The sequence below is a fragment of the Macrotis lagotis genome, chromosome X (genome assembly GCF_037893015.1).
Source record: "Macrotis lagotis isolate mMagLag1 chromosome X, bilby.v1.9.chrom.fasta, whole genome shotgun sequence".
NCBI classification, from domain to species: domain Eukaryota; kingdom Metazoa; phylum Chordata; class Mammalia; order Peramelemorphia; family Peramelidae; genus Macrotis; species Macrotis lagotis.
The window spans coordinates 673,669,352-673,687,897 of record NC_133666.1 but is presented as its reverse complement, the minus strand read 5'-3'; the positions used below and the strand labels follow the sequence as shown (position 1 = coordinate 673,687,897).

Here is an 18,546-nt window from a genome sequence, read left to right as displayed (position 1 = left end):
GGGTAGTAAGAGGGACATTCTCCATGGTCAGTCAGTCAGTCAACCAACATACATGAACAGTTAAGCCCTCCTTATGGGCCAGACACTCTGCTAGGTACTGAGGACATAGGAACAAAAATCAGAGTCCTTTGCTCAAGTAACTTATAGTCCATTGATGCTTGATATAATGCACCCTCCTGATTTCTACCAGGCTCCCCATCACCTCCGCAATACACAGACTCTATAACGTGCATATTCTTCCATTTGACCATTTAAAGCTCTTCATATTATGACTACTCCATCTATCTTTCCAGATCCCGTTATTCTTCCTCATATATATGCTATGTCCCAGTCCTGGGATTGTTTTCTATCTATGACATTCCATTTTCCACCTCCGTGTTTTTGCACAGGCAGTTCCTCATGCCTTACTTACCTCTGTCCCTTGGCATCCCCCATCTCTATTCCAGGATTTACTTGTTTCCTTACCCTGATGCTAGTGTTTCCCACCTCTGAAACTGCTGTATATTTACTCACTTGTGCATGTTATCTTCCACAGCAAAATGTAATCTCATGAGGGAACCATTTCTCGTTTTCTCTTTGTGTCACTAGAACTTAACACATGATGTGTACTTAAGTAATTTTCATATGATTTAGTTGAATTGGATTAACTAGTGTCGTCATACCCTGATTCCTGGAATACTGATAGAGTGTGGGTTAGTATTGCATCTGGTAAACTGAAAGTTCATCCAAAATTCTTCAAAGTAGGAACCCTTGTAGGAGCCTTGTAGGAACCTTGTAGGAACCTTTGTAGGAACCACAGTAAAGTGTTCTTTGTTCCTAAGCCCCTCACAGCTATGAGATTCCCTGTTCTAAAATGCCTCCCAGCTCTAACATTCCAAGTTCTTTGGTCCCTTCCAATTCTGACATTCCCTGGCTAAGGTCCTACTCTTTTCTAAGAGAGTACTGGGAACAAAGTCAGGGAGACCTGAGTCTGAATCCTGGTGCTTCTCTTTACTAGTCTTATGACCTTGGACAAGTCACTTAAACTTTGTGTTTCTCAATGTAATCATACTTGAGCTAGAGATAATAATTCTTTCCCTGTCTCTCCAGGTTATAGTGAAGACCAAAATGAGGTAATAGATAAAAAGTATTCTGTCAGATCTAAGGCACAAAATTAAAGAAAATGGCAAACACTGTGAGTGAGCCAGTATGGGTTCCTTAAAAATTAATTATGTCAAACTAACATTATAGCTTCCTTTGACAGAGCTATTAGATAGCAGATGGGGATGTCATTATAGGAACCCCATATGGGTTTCTCAGAAATTAGTTATGTCAAACTAACATTATAGCCTGCTTTGACAGAGTTATCAGACTGGCAGATGGGGATGTCATTATAGGTGGAATCATAATTCTAGAGTTTTGAAAGATTTCAGAGGCGATATAGTACAATCTTTCCCCCATTGTACAGATGAGGTAACTAAGGTTCAGAGAGACTAAATGGGTTGATCAAGGTTATATAGGAAATAAACATCAGGGATTTTAGGAAGATATCTGGCCGATTATTTCATTATTTCACTTTGCTAAAGAAGAAATAACACAGGTAGGGTTATAGTAGAGAGAGGTCACTTCAAAAGCACTGAAATTCCCAAATGGTGATCGCTAGAAGAGTGCCACAGGGATCTTCCTTGGTTCTATTCTATTCAACATTTTTACCAGTCACTTAGAACAGCCATTCATAATAAAATCCAGTTAAATGTGACATATTTGGGTTCAAAAATAATCACAAATACAAGATGTTTCCATTCAAGCTAGAGAAGGCATGATTAGATATTACTTTGTCTTAAAATGATTTGGGGGTATTAGTGGGCTAAAAGTTTAGATGACATTAATACTGTGATAAGACTATCAAAAAGTGAATGCAATCCTAGGATCCAAGGGATCATAATGAGTAAGCAAGACAGCAGGGTTAAATTCAAGCTTTTTTAATCCAAGGCTCTCTAAAATATTTTGAAAGGTCTTGGATCTTTTGGATTTCATAGGCTAGTAGATTAAATCTAGAATGACCCTTAGAGGTCAAGTCTAAAATATCTCATTTGATGATGTTTGTCCTTCTTGAACAAGGCCATGACATTAGGGAGGCGATACCATGATAAATACATGAATTGGATTGGGGGGGGGGGGGCTGTGCTAAGTCACCAGCCCCACTTTCTCCTCCAGAGTCATCTGGGTCCATTACACTGAATATGAATCAGGATGACTGGAGATGACCCCGGATGACAGGTAATCAGGGTTAAATGACTTGTTCAGAATCACATAGCTAGGTGAGAACCAAGTGTCTAAGGTTGGATTCGAACTCCTATCCTCCTGACTCTAAGACCAGCTGCCCTAATTTTATATGAACTAATTTTATAGATTAGAAAAGAGAGCCACAAAGAAATAAGTGATGTGCCCAATTATAAATTCTATCCTGGCTCCAGATCTAACACCTTATCAATACCTACATGAAAAGAAGACAATGAATGATCCAAGGAAATTCCAAAGAACTAATGATGAAGCAGAATATCTGCCTTCAAAAACAGACCTGATATTACAGGAATACATACTGAAGCATGCCATTTTCACTTTCTTTCATTTTTTTTTCTTTTATTTGTATCTTCTTACACAAAAATGACTAATATTGAGATATTTTTCATGATTGCACATATCTAGCCTATATCTGAGGGAATGGAGAAAGGATGGAGGAAGGGATAGTATCTGAAATTTAAAATTTATCAAAATGCTTAAAATTGTTTTAACATATTACTGGTGAAAAAAAATGAAATATGATTTTTTAAAACTAAAAAAGAAAAAGCATAGTTCTATAAATTTACTTCTACATTTATTAAATACCCACTGTGGGCTACACACCCTGTCTGAGAAACTGTTATGTTGTCCTCCTTCTTAGCAAACTTCAGTGGTTCTGTATTACCTCCCAAATCAAATGTAGAGTGATCTCTTTGACATTCAGAGGCCTTCAGAACCTGTCCCCAGCCAATGTCTCTAGTGTTCTTATGTCTCATTTTCCTTGATGCGCTCTTATCTATTATCTGCTACTCCTACCTGAGCATTGACTATCCCATACCTGGAATGCTCTTCCTGTTCACCTCCTCCTCCTATACCGAACACAATTAAGTTCACATCCTACCTTCTATAACAGGCCTTTCTCAGTACATCCCACTTCTATTGTCTTCCCTCTAAGATGACTCCATTTACACTAGTTATATCTTGGATGTACCCAGTAATTGGCATGTTATCTCTACCATTAGATTGTAAACTCCTTGGGGGTAGGAACCATGTTTTGTTTTTTTTGCTTTTTATTTTTGCATCCCCAGAGCTTAGCACAATGTTTGATACAGAGTAGGTAATAAATGCCGATGGACTGCCATTATCAAAATCCTCCTAACTTTACATTCTATTGGAACTAGAGATCAACCGTTCCACTGCCATCTGCCCTGTTCAGACCATGTGTGTGGGGATCAGCTCTAAATCTTTCATTTTGGGAAGAACACTAGTAAGTTGCAGAGTATTCAGAAGGAGCCAGATATGATAGTGAAAGACCTCGAGTTCATGCCATATCATCAGCTGGAGTAATTTATCCAAGGTCATACAGTTAATTAGTGGCACTTCCTGAATGCCTTCTATATCTTTGGGCCTTTCCAGAGGAAGTCTCTATAATTCAACTGAGGCAAGGCCCAGTAAAATCTTTTTTCCTCTGTTCAAGTCTTCTTTCATTATATACCAAAATACAGGAAGGAAATGTTCCAATCTCCAAGTGTTTCTCTGCCTCTTAGCTCTGCTCTATGCCTGGTCACTAAGGTTAATAACTTAATTTTGGTTGATTTTTTCACCATCTGTCATTAGATTATTTCTGAGAAATCACGTGCAGGGAGGGAACTGACCCTGAACAGAAGAAGCTGTCTGGCCTACCTGTCCCTTTCTGAATGGGATGCACAATTACTTTCATCATAGTCATTTGACAAGGTGGGTCCCCAGTAGGAGGGCAATGGGAATTGCAGGAGGATAAATTGATGCTCCTTTTTGAAGCATGGCTCAGAAACCACCTTCTGCTTCAGACCTTTACTGATTCCTTAGCTGCTGGTGAATTCTCACATCCGACCTTCTACCTCCTAAAAAAGACTTAGCATTTTCTTATACAATAGCCTCCTGGTGGGTATTCCTTTCTCAAGTCTTTCTTCATACCAATTCATTTTCCATTTAATCACTAAAATGATTTTTATTAAAACACAAGGTCAATGTCACCCCACTCCTCAGTAAACTCCAGTGTTATTCAAAGTCCTTTATGGCGTAACCACTTCCTACCTTTCCAGTCTTCTTACACCTTTCTCACTGAAACATACTCTTGGATCCAGGGACAGTGGTCTCCTGGATTTTCCATGACAAGACTTCCTCTCTTGACTTTGGGCTTTTTTTTTCTGACTGTCCCCCATACCCAGAATATTCTCTCTCCTCTGCTCTGACTATTGACCTCCCTAACTTCAAGTCTCAACTAAAATCTCACCTTCTACAAGAAATATTTTTTTCTGTTATTCCAGGGTTCTTTTGTTGTTAATTATTTCCTATTTATCCTCACTTTATTTATAACTGTTTGCATATGGTCTCTCCTATTCCAGTATGTAATTTCCTTGTGGGCAGGGGCTGTCTTTTCCTTCTTTTTGTAGCCATAACACTTATCATAAAGTCTTGTACTTAATAGGCATAATTATAATAAATATATTCTACATTTAAATAAAAAATAAACTATATATAAATATATTGTGTGCAATAAATATATATTAAATCATATATTAGTATATCATAAATTATAATAAAATGATGTTTATTGATTGATTGATCTAAATCACAGAGAATGTCAAAACTGAGAGGAGTCTTAGAACAGGAAATTTTAGAGTGGAAGACATTGAGATATTAGAATATAAGAACTGGTAAAGGCCAGAAAACCATTTAGCCCATCTCCTTAAGCATTCCACACCTGAAAGGTACACAAGAATACAAAAGAAAGGATTCTCACTGATGATAGGATCCTTGAGATAGTCACCTCAGGTCCTCAGCAGCTTTGAAAATCTTAGGAAAGTCCTACAGGTAGATAGTGGTAACCCTTAAGAAGGAATATATCTCTCACTTTCCTTCATTTATGGGGAGTGTGACCTTGGGCAAGTCATTTATCCCTAATTGTCTCTCATCCAGGATCATCTCCAGTTATCCTGATTCATATCTGGCCATTGGACCCAGATGACTCTGGAGGAGAAAGTGAGACTAGTGACTTAGCACAGCCTCCCTCACTCAAATCCAATTCATGTGCATGTCAGGGCATCAGCTCCTTGATGACATGGTCTTCTTCAAAAATGAAGGAAAAACATTCACATATGATAGGAAACATTCTACTTGCCTTTTCTTCTCTACTTATGAATCCAACAACTCAACAGCATTATTTGGACTATGAATCAGTTCTAAGTTATAAAAAAAAAATTGAAGCAGGAAGTTAATAGAATGCTGGAAATGGAGGCCTGAGAACATTCTGCACTTTTGATTAGGCTGAATAAAACCTGTATTATACTCAAATTCTTGGTTTTTTTTGAAAAAAAAACATAATACTAATTAAATGAAATTTAAAAGATATTACAGAAGAAAACTAATACAAGGAATACAGATAAATGAGGGGAAAGTTGAAAGTAAATTTGTCTTATAAAAATATCTTTTCAGGGCAGGTAGGTGGCACAGTGGATAGAGGACCCATCCTGGAGTCAGGAGTACCTGAGTTCAAATCCAGTCTCAGACACTTAATAATGACCTAGCTGTGTGGCCTTGGGCAAGCCGCTTAACCCCATTGCCTTACAAAATTTAAAAAAAAAGATATCTTTTCTCAAATATATAAGGAACTGAACCAAGTTTACAATAAAATATGTGTCATTCCCCATTTGATAAATGGTCAAAGAATTTGACCAGGCAGTTTTCTTTTTCTTTTTTTTAAATTTTCTTTATTTATTTATTTTTGAATTTTTACAATATATTCAAATTCTTAGCCAGGCTGCAGTCCCTGCTTCTGGGGAGGCTGAGGATAGTGGATCACTTGAATTTTGAGTTGCTGAAGGACTAAAGATAATTAGTTGTTTGCATTGCCAGTATTAATATGGTAGATTATGCCTCAGCAGGAAGCTAGAAGGCTACCAAGGAGGGCTGAACTGGCCCAGATCAGAAATGGGACAAATAAAAGCTTCCCTATTGATCTCAGTTGGGGTTAGATCTATGAATGACTAAAAATGAACTTTGATAGATAGGGATACTGTGTTAAAATAAACAAAAACCAAACAAAACAACAACCAAAGTCATATTAGCATGACAACTTGCATATGAACTAAAGAGCTAAATTTTTGGAGTTAACTAAAGTAAACCTAGTAATAAAACTCTTAGAGTCTCCCTGGATTGGGGTATAAGACAGCAATAGTTGAGAAACTGTCCAAGAAAGTACAGTTGACACATAAATATATAAATCCTGGAAACCCAAGGACTCAATGATTCCTTATATCATGATCCATATAAATGTGAAAGGGCTAGTCATAGATTACTAGAATTGGAAAGGGTCTTAGAGATCAGTTAGCATCTAAATGTGAAGTCTGAGGGACTTCTTCTTAGAACTTTGCTAACTGTATTTCTTTTCTTTTTAAATTCAATTTTTATTTTCAATTATTAATTCTCTCCCTCTTTACCCCCCTCATCCTTTAGAAGTTTATCATAGTATTTCAATAAAGTTGATGTCCTTTCGCAATAACTTATTTGCACTTTTTATATTCTGTTTCACACATTTAAAAACCTTATTCTGAGGCTTCCCCAATCTTTCACAGAGGTTCAGGATGCAAAAGAAGGAGAAGGAGAAGTCCTGCTCTCAATTTATCCCTTCATTGTATTGAAAGGAAAGTTCACAGTCACATAATAAGCTAATTCAAGGCCAGGCCTCCTGCATCATGGGCCAGTGTTCTTTCCAATGCACTTCCCTGATTCTGCTCTCCCTTGTTCTTTTACTTCTTATTCCAAATATGAGTCTCTCCTAGTCCTGAATTTTTTTTTTTTATCAAGAAGAATGATGAGCAGATGCCAAGAAGGGAAATGCTAGCCCAGCTCCTTCAGGAAGGGTGGTAAAACAGTCAGGAGAAACTCAAGGGGCATCTAGGAAATGTATTCTGGGAAAGGACAGGTCTAATTCACAAGGAACCTTCTGTCTCCCTCTGGCAATTCAAAGCTGGGGTGACTTTGGGAGCCTATGGTCTGAAAAGGGAGGATACAGCTACTGCAGTCCTATCATTAACCTTGCCAAATATCTTGTTCTTGTCTGATATGACTCTTCTGAAACTTTCCTTACATCCTCTGCTCTGATCTCCTCCTAAGATCCCAGGGAGATCTGGGAAAGAACAGAAACTTCCTTCCTTCCTTTATTTCTTCCTTCCTTCTTTTCTCTTTTTTCTTTCTTTCCCTCCATTCCTTACTTCTTTCCTTTCTTTCTTCTGTCCTTCCTTCCTTTCTGAATTGTAGGTTAGGGATGAAAAGATGTGTCACCTCTAGAATTGCCTTAAGCAATTCTGGCTGCTGCTTCCAGGAAAGTCCCTGAACCACTCATATTGCAATTTGATGCTTGGATATTTGGCTGGGTTTGTGATCTGATTGAAGTCGATAATCCCCTCCAGCAATATAAATTGCACCCCATCTGTGACTTCCTGCCTTGTGTCATCTGAAAATGCCTCCATGGTGGAAAGGTAGGGGAGAGTCATATATGGGGCTAGGACTGGGGCTGGCAGGGATGAGGTGAGATAGGAGATGGGTCTTCCTTGAGTCCTCTTTACATTGAACAGCTATAACATGGTATAAAGGAAAATGAACTGGTCTAAGGATCAGGAAGATGTGAGTTACATTCCTGCATCAGACATGTATTAACAGTGACCCTGGACAAGTTAATATACCAGTGTCTTAGTTTCCTTATCTTTTCTCATCTTCAAAATGAGATTACTAATAGTCCCTTACCTCTCAAGGTTGTTGTGAGCATCAAAAGACTGTAGTTTTTATTATTATGGTGCAGATACCAGTGGAGCCCCTGGGCTCTCCACTTGTTAGTCATCATTTTCATTCAGTGACAGGCTCATCTTTGTGTTGGTCATTCATCTCTCTAATAACATCCTTTATGTGACTTCACATACCTCCTTTTTGGCTTGTAACCAAGCTCAAGTATCACCTTCCACACCAAATCTTTCCTTAACCCTTCTCCCTCGGTATCGTCTCCTCTTGTAAATGGCTTTGCCTTTATTTAATTTGTCTTTCTTTAATCTGCAAAGCGCTACATAAATGCTAGCTATGATCACTATTACTCTTGTTATAGATTTATTCTTTAGAAGTATAATATAGTAAACATAAGGCTGGCTTCAGAGTCAGGAAGATCTGATTTCAGATCCTGCCTCTGACACAGAGTCGGTGTGATCCTGGTCAAATCATTCATTGCTCTGAGCAATGTCTAAAACTGCAAGGTAGAGAAAAGAGACTGAGTAGAAGCAATTTTCTTACCTTGGGAGTTCCTTACTCTATGATTTCATTAATCTCTACCCCAATAGTTATATGGGAACATATGGTCTCCTTAGATAGAAGGTAAATCCTTAAGCAGGGATTGTTTCTTTTATGTATATGTTGGTATCTCTAGCTCCCTAACTAGTGCCTGGCAAATAATTGCTAATTAAATGTAGTTGACAATTAATTATAATGGTTGTTAGCCTGTTCATGCCCGCTTTTCCATTGCCCTTTGGGCAAACCACAACTTTAATTCTTCAGACTTGAATGTCCTAGGATGTGCAATCATAATTCATCATTGGAAAAACCCCGGTATCAAAATTAGGAGCCTTTGTTTCAGGGAGAATTTGGGGATCATTAGAAGGACTGCAGTCTCTCAAATGTATATATACTAGTTGACTAGCTCTATGGGTTGATTGTCCATCCCTCAGAGGAAAAGCATATATGCATTATAACTAGGACCTTGGCCAGAAAATAACCTAAGCCAACCTATTTCTTAGAGCAGATAGTCTTGTTTAGGCGACCCAATAGAAAACAGCCCATGCCAATAAAGGCGTCTTATGGTGGTGAGGTCATGGGACTCCAACTTCAGTTCAGAAGGTAGTCCCCTGAATAGGATAAAATTTCACACTAGAAAAAATAAATGGGCTGACTGAAAGACAATGATTCTGAATCCTAGCAGTTTAGTTATTTTAGAATTTTGACAATTCTTTGCCAAACCCCTCAACCCTATCAGGAAGAGATGGTAGAGAAATCTAGGAAGGAAACCTAAGAATTTTGGGTGGCTGATTCAGGATCTGGAATAAAAAATATGGGCCATTGTTTCAGAGAGAAGTTCAAGATCATTGCAAGCATTTGACAGTCTAGAATATTGAGCCAATCTACTAAGATGAAGTTTAAAAGGGATTGATCTATGGTCTTATACATATTTTTATTTTCATATTTATATAATAAATTGTATTTATTATTAAATTTAAAAAGAAACTTAAGATAAAAAATAGAGGAAATGTGACTAGAGAAGAATACATCTGACGAAGATCTAGGAGTTTTAGTGGACCATGAGCTCAAGAAGCAGCAGTGGTATGATGTGGGAGATAAGGAAGTTAATGTATTAAGAGAGATACGAATTCATTGTTGGTGGAACTATGAGCTAATGCATCAGTTTGGGAGAGCAGCTTGTAATTGTGCCCCAAAAGTCATCACAATATCTACAATCTTTGACCAATAATAATAATACTATTAGGTCTATTTCCCAAGATTATTAGGGAAAAAGGAAAAAAAGCACTTATATGTTCTAAACCAAGTATGGTAGATCTCTCTGTGGTAGCAAAGAAGTGGAAATTGCAGGGATGCCCATCACTGAGGGATGGCCGAACAAGCTGGCATGATTGTAGCAGAATACTACTGTGCTATGAGAAATGATGAGCTCAATGATGTTAAGAGAAAACAAGGAAAGATTTGCATGAAATAATGAAAAGTAAAATGAGCAGGACCAAGAGAACATTGTGCATAGTAACAGCAATATTGTTTTAAGAACAACTTTGAACAACTAAATCACTTTGAATGTTAGAAATACTCAAATTATAAAGGACCAAGGAAGAAAGACGCTATCTGCCACCAGAGAAAGAACTGATAGAAGCATGTATAGTAGCTTTCTACTACATATATATATTTGTTTCTAATGGTAGCCGTCTCTAGGGCATGGTGGGGAGGAAAGGAAAAAAATATAAAAAGTATACAGCAGAGTATTGAATTTAGAAAGAAGCATGGAGGGGGGGCAGAGCCAACATAGAGACAAGAAGGGATCGAGTCTTAGGAGCTCTCTGATAAAACTTCGAAACTAAGGACTCTAACTAAACTTTTGAGAGACAGAACCCACAAGGGGACCCAGTGAGGCAGTTCTCCTACTCAAGGTAACCTGGAAAAGAGCAGAAAGGCTCTGCTCCCCAGGTCGGAGGGGCGGCCCCCCAGAGCCAAAGAACCTCAGCCTCCAGAGGCAGCCCCAGGGCGCTGGGAGCCAAGGCTCACAGCAGCAGGGGAGTCTCCTGAGCTGCACCCCGGGGAGCACCGGCACAAAGTGGGGGAACAGCGGGGGACCTCTGCCAGAGGGAACATGTGGAGCCCAGCCCTCGGGGCACACAGCCAGCAGCTTGGTCTTTCGGCAACCCAGACCCTGAAACAGAAGCAGGCGGAGCCGGGGCTGGGATTGGATGGCCTGCCCAGGACCACAGGGCCAGGTGGATGCTGGGCCTAAGGGGTGGTATGGGGGCTCAGGGCCTCTTGGCCCCAGGGCCAGGGATCTGTCTGCTGCGCCACTCAGAGACCCTACAGCAGAGTCAGAGTGAAAGAAGAGAGAGAAAATATAGTACATGGTAGTGGAGAAATAAGAAAGGAGGGATTTGCGATCAGCAATGACAACGGTGGAAAAATATGGAAGGAACTTTTATGAAGGACTTAGCATAAAGAATGTGATCCACCCATGACAGAGTTGTTGGTGTTGGAACAAAGACTGAAGCACATTTTTTATTATTATTATTTTGGGGGGGTGCAAGGCAAATGGGGCTGGGTGGCCTGCCTGGGGCCACATAGCAGGGTGATCTTTGGGTGTCTGGGGCCGGATTTGGACCCAGGTGCTCCTGACTCAAGGGCCAATGCTCTGTCTGCCACCCAGCCACCCCTACTATTATTACTATTTTATTTTATTTTGGGCCTTTTCTTTTCTTCTTTTTGGTTTTTGCAGGGCAGTGGGGATCGGGTGGCTTGCATGTCACAGGGCTGGGTGATTGTTGGGTCTACGGGGCTGGATGTGGGCTCGGGTGCTCGTGGCTCCAGGGCTGGTGCTTCATCCATTGCGCCACCTGGCCATACCTACAATTATTACTATTATTTTTTTAATTTTAATTTTTTTCTCTCCCCTTTACTTTATCGCTCAAGCAAGTCTATATTCATGAGGGGGAGGGGGTATTTTGTTTACTCTTAAACAAGAATATTTTATTAATGTAAAAAAACATTTGTACAAAATGAGAATAAAAAAATTAAATTAAATTTTAAAAAAAGAAAGAAGCATGGAAAGTGAAGTAGTTGTGAAAATGATATGTGGTATTTATTATATAGTTTTTTTTTCCAAAAAAGTAAACTGTATAAATTGGTTTTATCATGAATCTTTTTTATGTTGTGTGGGTTACATAAATATTCTTTTTCTGTCTTTATGTGTTTAAGTTTAAAATGGATTTAAAAAAAAGAGGAACATATTTCCTCACACTAGAAGGTGATAGTCTCTAACCAGATAACATCTGTATTATATGAAGTCCTGGGCATCAGATTTTAGGAAGGAAATTGGGAGAATCCAAAGGAAAGTGGAAAGTGGCTAGGATGGTGAAGGACCTTAAGAATATAATTGGTTAACAAAAAAAAAAGAATATAATTGGTTGAACCAGCAATACTTCCCCTTCTGGATCATGCTTTGTCATAGAAGGCATGTGTAGTTCAAAGATCCTCAAAGAACAAACAGTTTTATCATGCAGGTTACTAAGACAGACAGATCATAGTGGAAAGTTTTGACAAAAGGGAGAAAAAAAATGACAAACCACCCCAGTACCTTTGTCAAAAAAAAAAAACCTAGGGACAATATTAAAATAATAAAAGATATAAAACTAAAAGATGAGCCCCTCGGGTCAGAAGGTGTCCAATGTTCTACGGATGAAAATCAAAGGACATCTTCAAATAGCTCCAATACTAATGTAGCAACTGGGTCAAAGCCAAAAGAAAGCTCAGTTGCAGATGTGTTTGGTGAAAAAAAAAAGGTAAGTCTGATGCTGTAAAGATTAATATTGCATGAGAATCAGGAATGAAAGATCTAGGAACCAATGAAAGCTGAATGGGGTCGAACAGGAAAAATGCTGCCAAGGTAGAAGAGGCTAGTGTGGTATAAGAAAAAAAGTGTTTATTAAGCACCTCCTGGAAGGTAGGTATCATTATTATTCCTATTTTACAGATATGAAAACTGAGGCAGATAGGATCTTGCCTGAGGTGATAGTTAATCATTATCTGAGCCTGGGTTTTTAAACTCAGGTCTTTCTGCTTCCAGGCCCTGCCCTCTGTCCATTATATGTCCACCTAGCTTCCTCCCATCAAACATCAGAAATCAACCTAACCCAGGTAGTGGAAGAGAGAAGAATCTGGGTTGAGGAGGGAATGTTTGAAGCAGGAGATTTGGCATTTTCTACTGAGTCCATAATCTCCTAAAGTTGGCAGACTACTGGGCATACATGATTCAGAGGAGGAGAAATCAAAAGTTAACCCCTCCCTCTGGGTGAATAACATAATTTTCTGTCCAAGGAACCCCACTGGCCCTGAACAGTGGTAGTGTTTGGAGATAGACGCCTGGGTATGGAGAGATAAGCTAGAGATGAGTGTGTAGCTAAGTGGGCTTTGCCAGCACTAGCAGCTGGCCAGCTTAGCTGGCACCAATTTATATGCATGGGACAAAATTTACCAACAGGAGGAACAAAGGCAAGCATCCCAAAAGGGGAGAGTTAGACAATAAAGTGAGAGGGAAAGGGATGCCTACTCTTATGCATCTTCTCCCTCCCCCCCCCCCCATTCCTCCTGGTCACTTCCCATATACTGCATTCATTTGTTCTCCGTTTTTCTTCCAAATCCCACAGTTTGGACAATATCCCACCATATCTCGGAGGATCAAGCTGTCTCCCTGTGTTATGTCCTGGCAGAAATACTGCAGTGGGCTGGTTGAAATTAGTCAAGTGAAAGGTTTCTCTTGGTCTCTCTTTGGTCTTCCCTGCTCCCAACTGAACACCTGTGCATCATTGGTTAAGATGGGAAAGTAAAGTTAGACTGGATATAAAATCACCATCTCCACCATAGCTAACATTTATATAGTTCCTTAAATCTGGCAAAGTTTTGATGTTTGGCAAAGTTGTTTTTCAGTTGCCCTCTTCATGTCTCCATTTTGGGTGTTCTTGACCAAGATACTGGAGCAGTTTGCCATTTCCTTCTCTGGTTCATTTTATAGAAGAGGAAACTGAGGCAAACGGGCTGAAGTGACTTGCCCAGGGTCACACAGCCACTAGCATCTGAAGTTAGATTTGCTTCCAAGACCAGTGCTCTACTCACTGAACTACCTAGCTGACCCGTCTGACACATAATAATAATAATAATGTTTGTCCTTCATTTTCAAAAAAGACCACAACATCAAGGTGTTGATGCCATGACAAGCATGTGAATTGGATTTGAGTAAGGGGTGCTATGCTAAGTCACCAACCTCACTTTTTCCTTCAGAGCCATCTGGGTCCAGTAGTCAGATATGAAGCAGGATGACTGGAGATGGCCCTGGAGGTGAGGCAATCAGGGTTAAGTGACTACCCAAGGTTACACAGCCAGTAAGAGTCAAGTGTCTGAGCCCAGATTCGAACTCCTGACTCCAAAGTCAGTGCTCTATCCACTGAACCACCTAGCTGCCCTGTCTGCCTACCCTAGCCCTCATCACTGATATTATGGTCGACATAATTGTTGTCATCATCATTCTTATTACCATACTAGAAGACTTTCAGATCAACTCTAGATCTATGAGCTTAATGAGGAGATGTAATAGAGAGCAATGGATTTAAAGTCAAAGAAATTCTGAGTTGGAGTCTTGCCTCATAAGTTACTGGTCATATGATCATCAACAAATCAGTGACTCTCCCTTGGTTTTGGTTTCTTCATTTATAACATAAAGATAATACAAAGCACTCATTTACTCTGTAGTTATGAAAATAATAGTTTAAAGTAACTCTGTTGACTATCAATATGGGTGTCACAATCTCTGATGATCTATTAATCAATAAACACTTCTTAAATGCCTACCTTGTTGACAGGCAAGGGGCAAAAGAGTGTCACAGATAGGAATCCATCTTTGGAGTCAGGAACAGCTGGGTTACTTTGGATTTACTGGTTTTATATCCCTGAATAGGTCATTTTGCTTGCCAGTGGCATGGTAGGCTCCAGATGATAAGTAGCCAAGCAGATAAGGATCAGCTTTGGTGGAGGGACTTCCATGCTGGAAGTTCCCTATGCCAGTAATGTCATAGATCTAATCCTGCCTCCACCAAACGTGGCAGGTACTGGGATTACAAAGGCAAAAATGTAAGTCTCTGCTCTCAAAGAGTTTTCATGCTAAATCTCAAGACACTTAATCACTCTCTAGCTCTGTTTCCTCATATGTATAATATTAACTGAAGCACTCTGCTTGGGATTGTACATTTCCAGTAAAATATGTTCTGCAGAAAACTTTATAAAATCTAAAGCACTAGGTAAATGGTAACTAATTTGTTATTATGGTGACTTCAAGGGTCTGGGATTTCCAATCTGTGGATACTCCCTCCTCAAATAGAAATCAAAGTTCATACTTGATGGCCTTTGAGAGGTGGCTGAGTGGAAAATCTCTCCACCAATGGTCAACCTGTTGTAGGGCCTCCCTGAGTTTCGATGGGTTGGATTCATGGATGCCAGACACATCACCCATCACCAGGCCTGCACAGAGAGCTTCCCCTTATAGTTGGACCTGGCAAAGTCTGGACTCTACTGACCCAATCCTTGAGAATCTAGGGTCTCTTCCATATCCTCATTAGAGGGAAGTAATAGCCAAACCAGACCCCTGTGAAAATAATGTCTAAACAGCTGTCAGGGACCATAATCATATTACATTATCAGACTGAAAAGACAAGACATTTCCTATTGCTTATTAACCATCTCAAACTAGATGCCCTATAGATAAATTAAACTCATTGTATGCCATATATTTTCCCCAAAACCCTCCCTTACTTCCTTTGTACTGTTAGGTACCCCTATTTTCCCAGTCACCAAAGAACACCAAATCACAGAATGTCAAAGTCATTAGAGCATCAAAGCTGGGAAAGGCTTTAGAACATGGAACGTTAGAGTTGGGAGGGGCTTTAGAACATGGCATGTAAGAACCAGGAGAGGCCTTAAAACATGGAATGACATATCTAGGAAGGTTCATAGATTAGAGAATATCAAAGCTAGAAGAGCCTTTAGAACAAAGAATGCCAGTTCTGGGAAGGGTCTTAGAATATGGAATGTCAGAGCAGGGAAAAGTCTTAGAAGAGGGAATGCCAGTTCTGAGAACATCTTAGCACAGGGAATGTCAGTGCTGGAAGGAACCTTAGAACATGGAATGACAGAACTGGGAAGGTCTTTAGAACACAGAATATTAGAACTGAGATGGACTTTAAAAATTAGGGTTAGCTACTGCCTAATCCAGTCTTTTTATTTTATAGATGTAGATGCTGAGGTGGAGAGATAAATTATTTGCCTAATATCACACAGTAAGTGTGTCAAAGTTGGAACTCTAGAACCCTGGGACTTGCTCACGGTCACACAGTCAGGAGGTGGGGATCTTCTGACCCCCATACCTTTGTGGTCTTTTTACTACACTTTCCTTTCCCACTTTCAATCACTTTATTAAGAGTTCTCCAATTAATAGACACTTTTTTCTCCTCCCTTTAGCCCTTATCCTCTCTACTGAAAATGATACTACTGAGGTGCGGGTCCTTAGCATCTTACATCTGAATCTATCACAAGCATTCTGATTATTCTAGATGGCCCAAGTCTCCTTCTACTCCAAGTCACCTTCCACTTAACCATCCAATTCATCTTCCAAGGGCACAGCTCTAACCACGTCAACCTGCTCCAATTCAATAAACTCCAGTGGCTCCCTATTAGTGGTTCCAGTAGTATCCAATATTCAATTCCCTATTTGGCTTTTTAAAGTTCTCTATCACTTGACCCCTTCCTAATGTTCTAGTCTTCTTATATGTTACTCATCTCCATCTATTGCATGATCCAGTGATGCCTCCCTGCTGTTCCTGACACAATACAGTCCATCTTCCAACTCTGGGGATTTTCTGTCTATCTTCCATCTCTCTCCTCATCACTCCTTCTGGGCTTCCCTGAATTCCTTCCAAGATCCAATGTAAGATCCTGCTTTCTTCAAGAAGCCTTTATGGATGCCCTTAAAATCAAAGACTTCTCTCTATGATGACCTAAAATTTATCCTGGGTCTACCTTGTTGGCACAAAGTTGCACATGTGTGTTCGCCTCCCCTCAGACTTCAACTTCCTTGAGGGCAGGGACTGGCCATTTTCTTTGAATGTTCAGTGCTTAGTACACTGTCAGACATAACAAATGCTTACTGACTTGTTGCTGAGCAACATTTGAGCAGATTCCAACCTTCTGAAGAATTTTATTTCAAAGATTTCAGTTACCGCCACTCATGGAGCAGCTCCCAACTCAAGGTCTAAAGGACTTGATTAGCAACGTCAATGCCTTACCCGATGCGCTCCTGCTCCATTTCTTCCATTTTCTCAGCCCTAGCAATCACTCTGTTGATAATCTCCTTCTCCTCATCAGTGAGCTCTTCATTCTTTCTTGATCTCTCGGACTGGTCGGGGCGGACAGACCATCCTGTTGGTAGCCTGAAATGCAAACAAAAATCCTGTGACAGTGCAAGAGAAAACAACAAATGGAGATAATTCTAGAAGGTGCTAGGCAGACCCCAAAGTGAAATTATGTTGGGGGAAATGTCTTACCAGAACATGTATCTGAACCTCAGTTTCCTTGTCTGTAAAATAGGAATACTAATGCCTGTAGTCCCTCTTGCAAAGGGTAGTTAGAAGACATAAATGAGATTTGTATTTATTTATTAATCCATTTATCAACTCAATCATTTATTTATTTAGTTTTGAGAACCTTATAGTGCTAGATCTGGGTTCAGTTCCTACCTCAGCAAACTTTCTGTTTGATTCTGGGAAGGTCACTTAAACTATTTCAAAATTGATTTTCTGGGGCAGCTTGGTGGTGCAGTGGATAGAGCACCAGCCCCGGATACCTGAGTTCAAATCTGGCCTCAGACATTTAATAATTACCTAGCTGTGTGGCCTTGGGCAAATCACTTAACCCCGTTGCCTTGCAAAAACTTAAAAATAAAAAAATAAAAAATAAAATAAAATTGGTTTTCTTATCTATAAAATGGGTATATTTACAGGATCTGCCCTACAATCATTTTTTTTGGCTTGTCTTCATAATTCCAGTGATTAACAAAGAGCTCAGACTATTTGCTTGACTTATGAGGAATTATATATATGTATATACAATAGATACTTCATAAAATCTTGCTGACTGGATAATTGATCAAATACATAAAAGTGTTTTATAAGTCTTAAAATATTATATAAATATTTATTATTATTATGAAAATAATCTCATTTAATCTTTTATTGAAATTTAGATAGAAATGTTCTTGAGATGAGATCCTATGAAATATTATGATTTTTTGCAAACTACAAGGTAGATAAAATAACTTCTTAATATTAACACATTATTAATATAAATAACTTGTCGATATTGCTATTTTATAGTACGATATAATACAAAAAGACTACTGGACTAAAAAAACTAAATTATATCCCTAGCTTTGACCCTCAGACTACATAGACAAGTCAAATTCCCATTGTTGAACCTCTGCTTTGTCACCTGTAAAATGGAAATATGTCTCTCTCTATGTCTCTCTCACAGATTCTTTTTCTTTTTTAGGATTTTACAAGGCAAATGGGGTTAAGTGGCTTGCCCAAGGCCACACAGCTAGGTAATCATTAAGTGTCTAAGGCTAGATTTGAACTCAGGTACTCCTGACTCCAGGGCTGGTGCTCTATCTACTGTGCCACCTAGGTACCCCCTCCCCCCACAGATTCTTGTCTGAATCTTGTTTTTTTATCTGCAAAATGGTCACAGCAATTCATGTCTCACCTACTTCATAGGATTATGGAGGAATTCAAATGAGATAATGGATGTTGAAATGATCAAAAAAATTTGGAAAAACTCAATGCTCTGGTAGACCATAAGCAAGATGATTAATAAGGTATTTCATGATATGGTTCACTAACT

At 39.3% G+C, this 18,546-nt stretch overlaps 1 protein-coding gene across 1 annotated transcript in view; it reads right to left on the bottom strand.

The window, feature by feature from the left end:
• RPH3A (rabphilin 3A) overlaps positions 1-18,546 on the bottom strand; it is a 116,810-nt gene that overhangs the window by 93,674 nt on the left and 4,590 nt on the right. The window contains exon 2 of the mRNA XM_074200771.1: positions 16,935-17,078. Within this exon, the coding sequence (XP_074056872.1) occupies positions 16,935-16,963 (29 nt within the window). The 5' untranslated portion in view covers positions 16,964-17,078. The remainder of the gene's footprint in view (positions 1-16,934; positions 17,079-18,546) is intronic.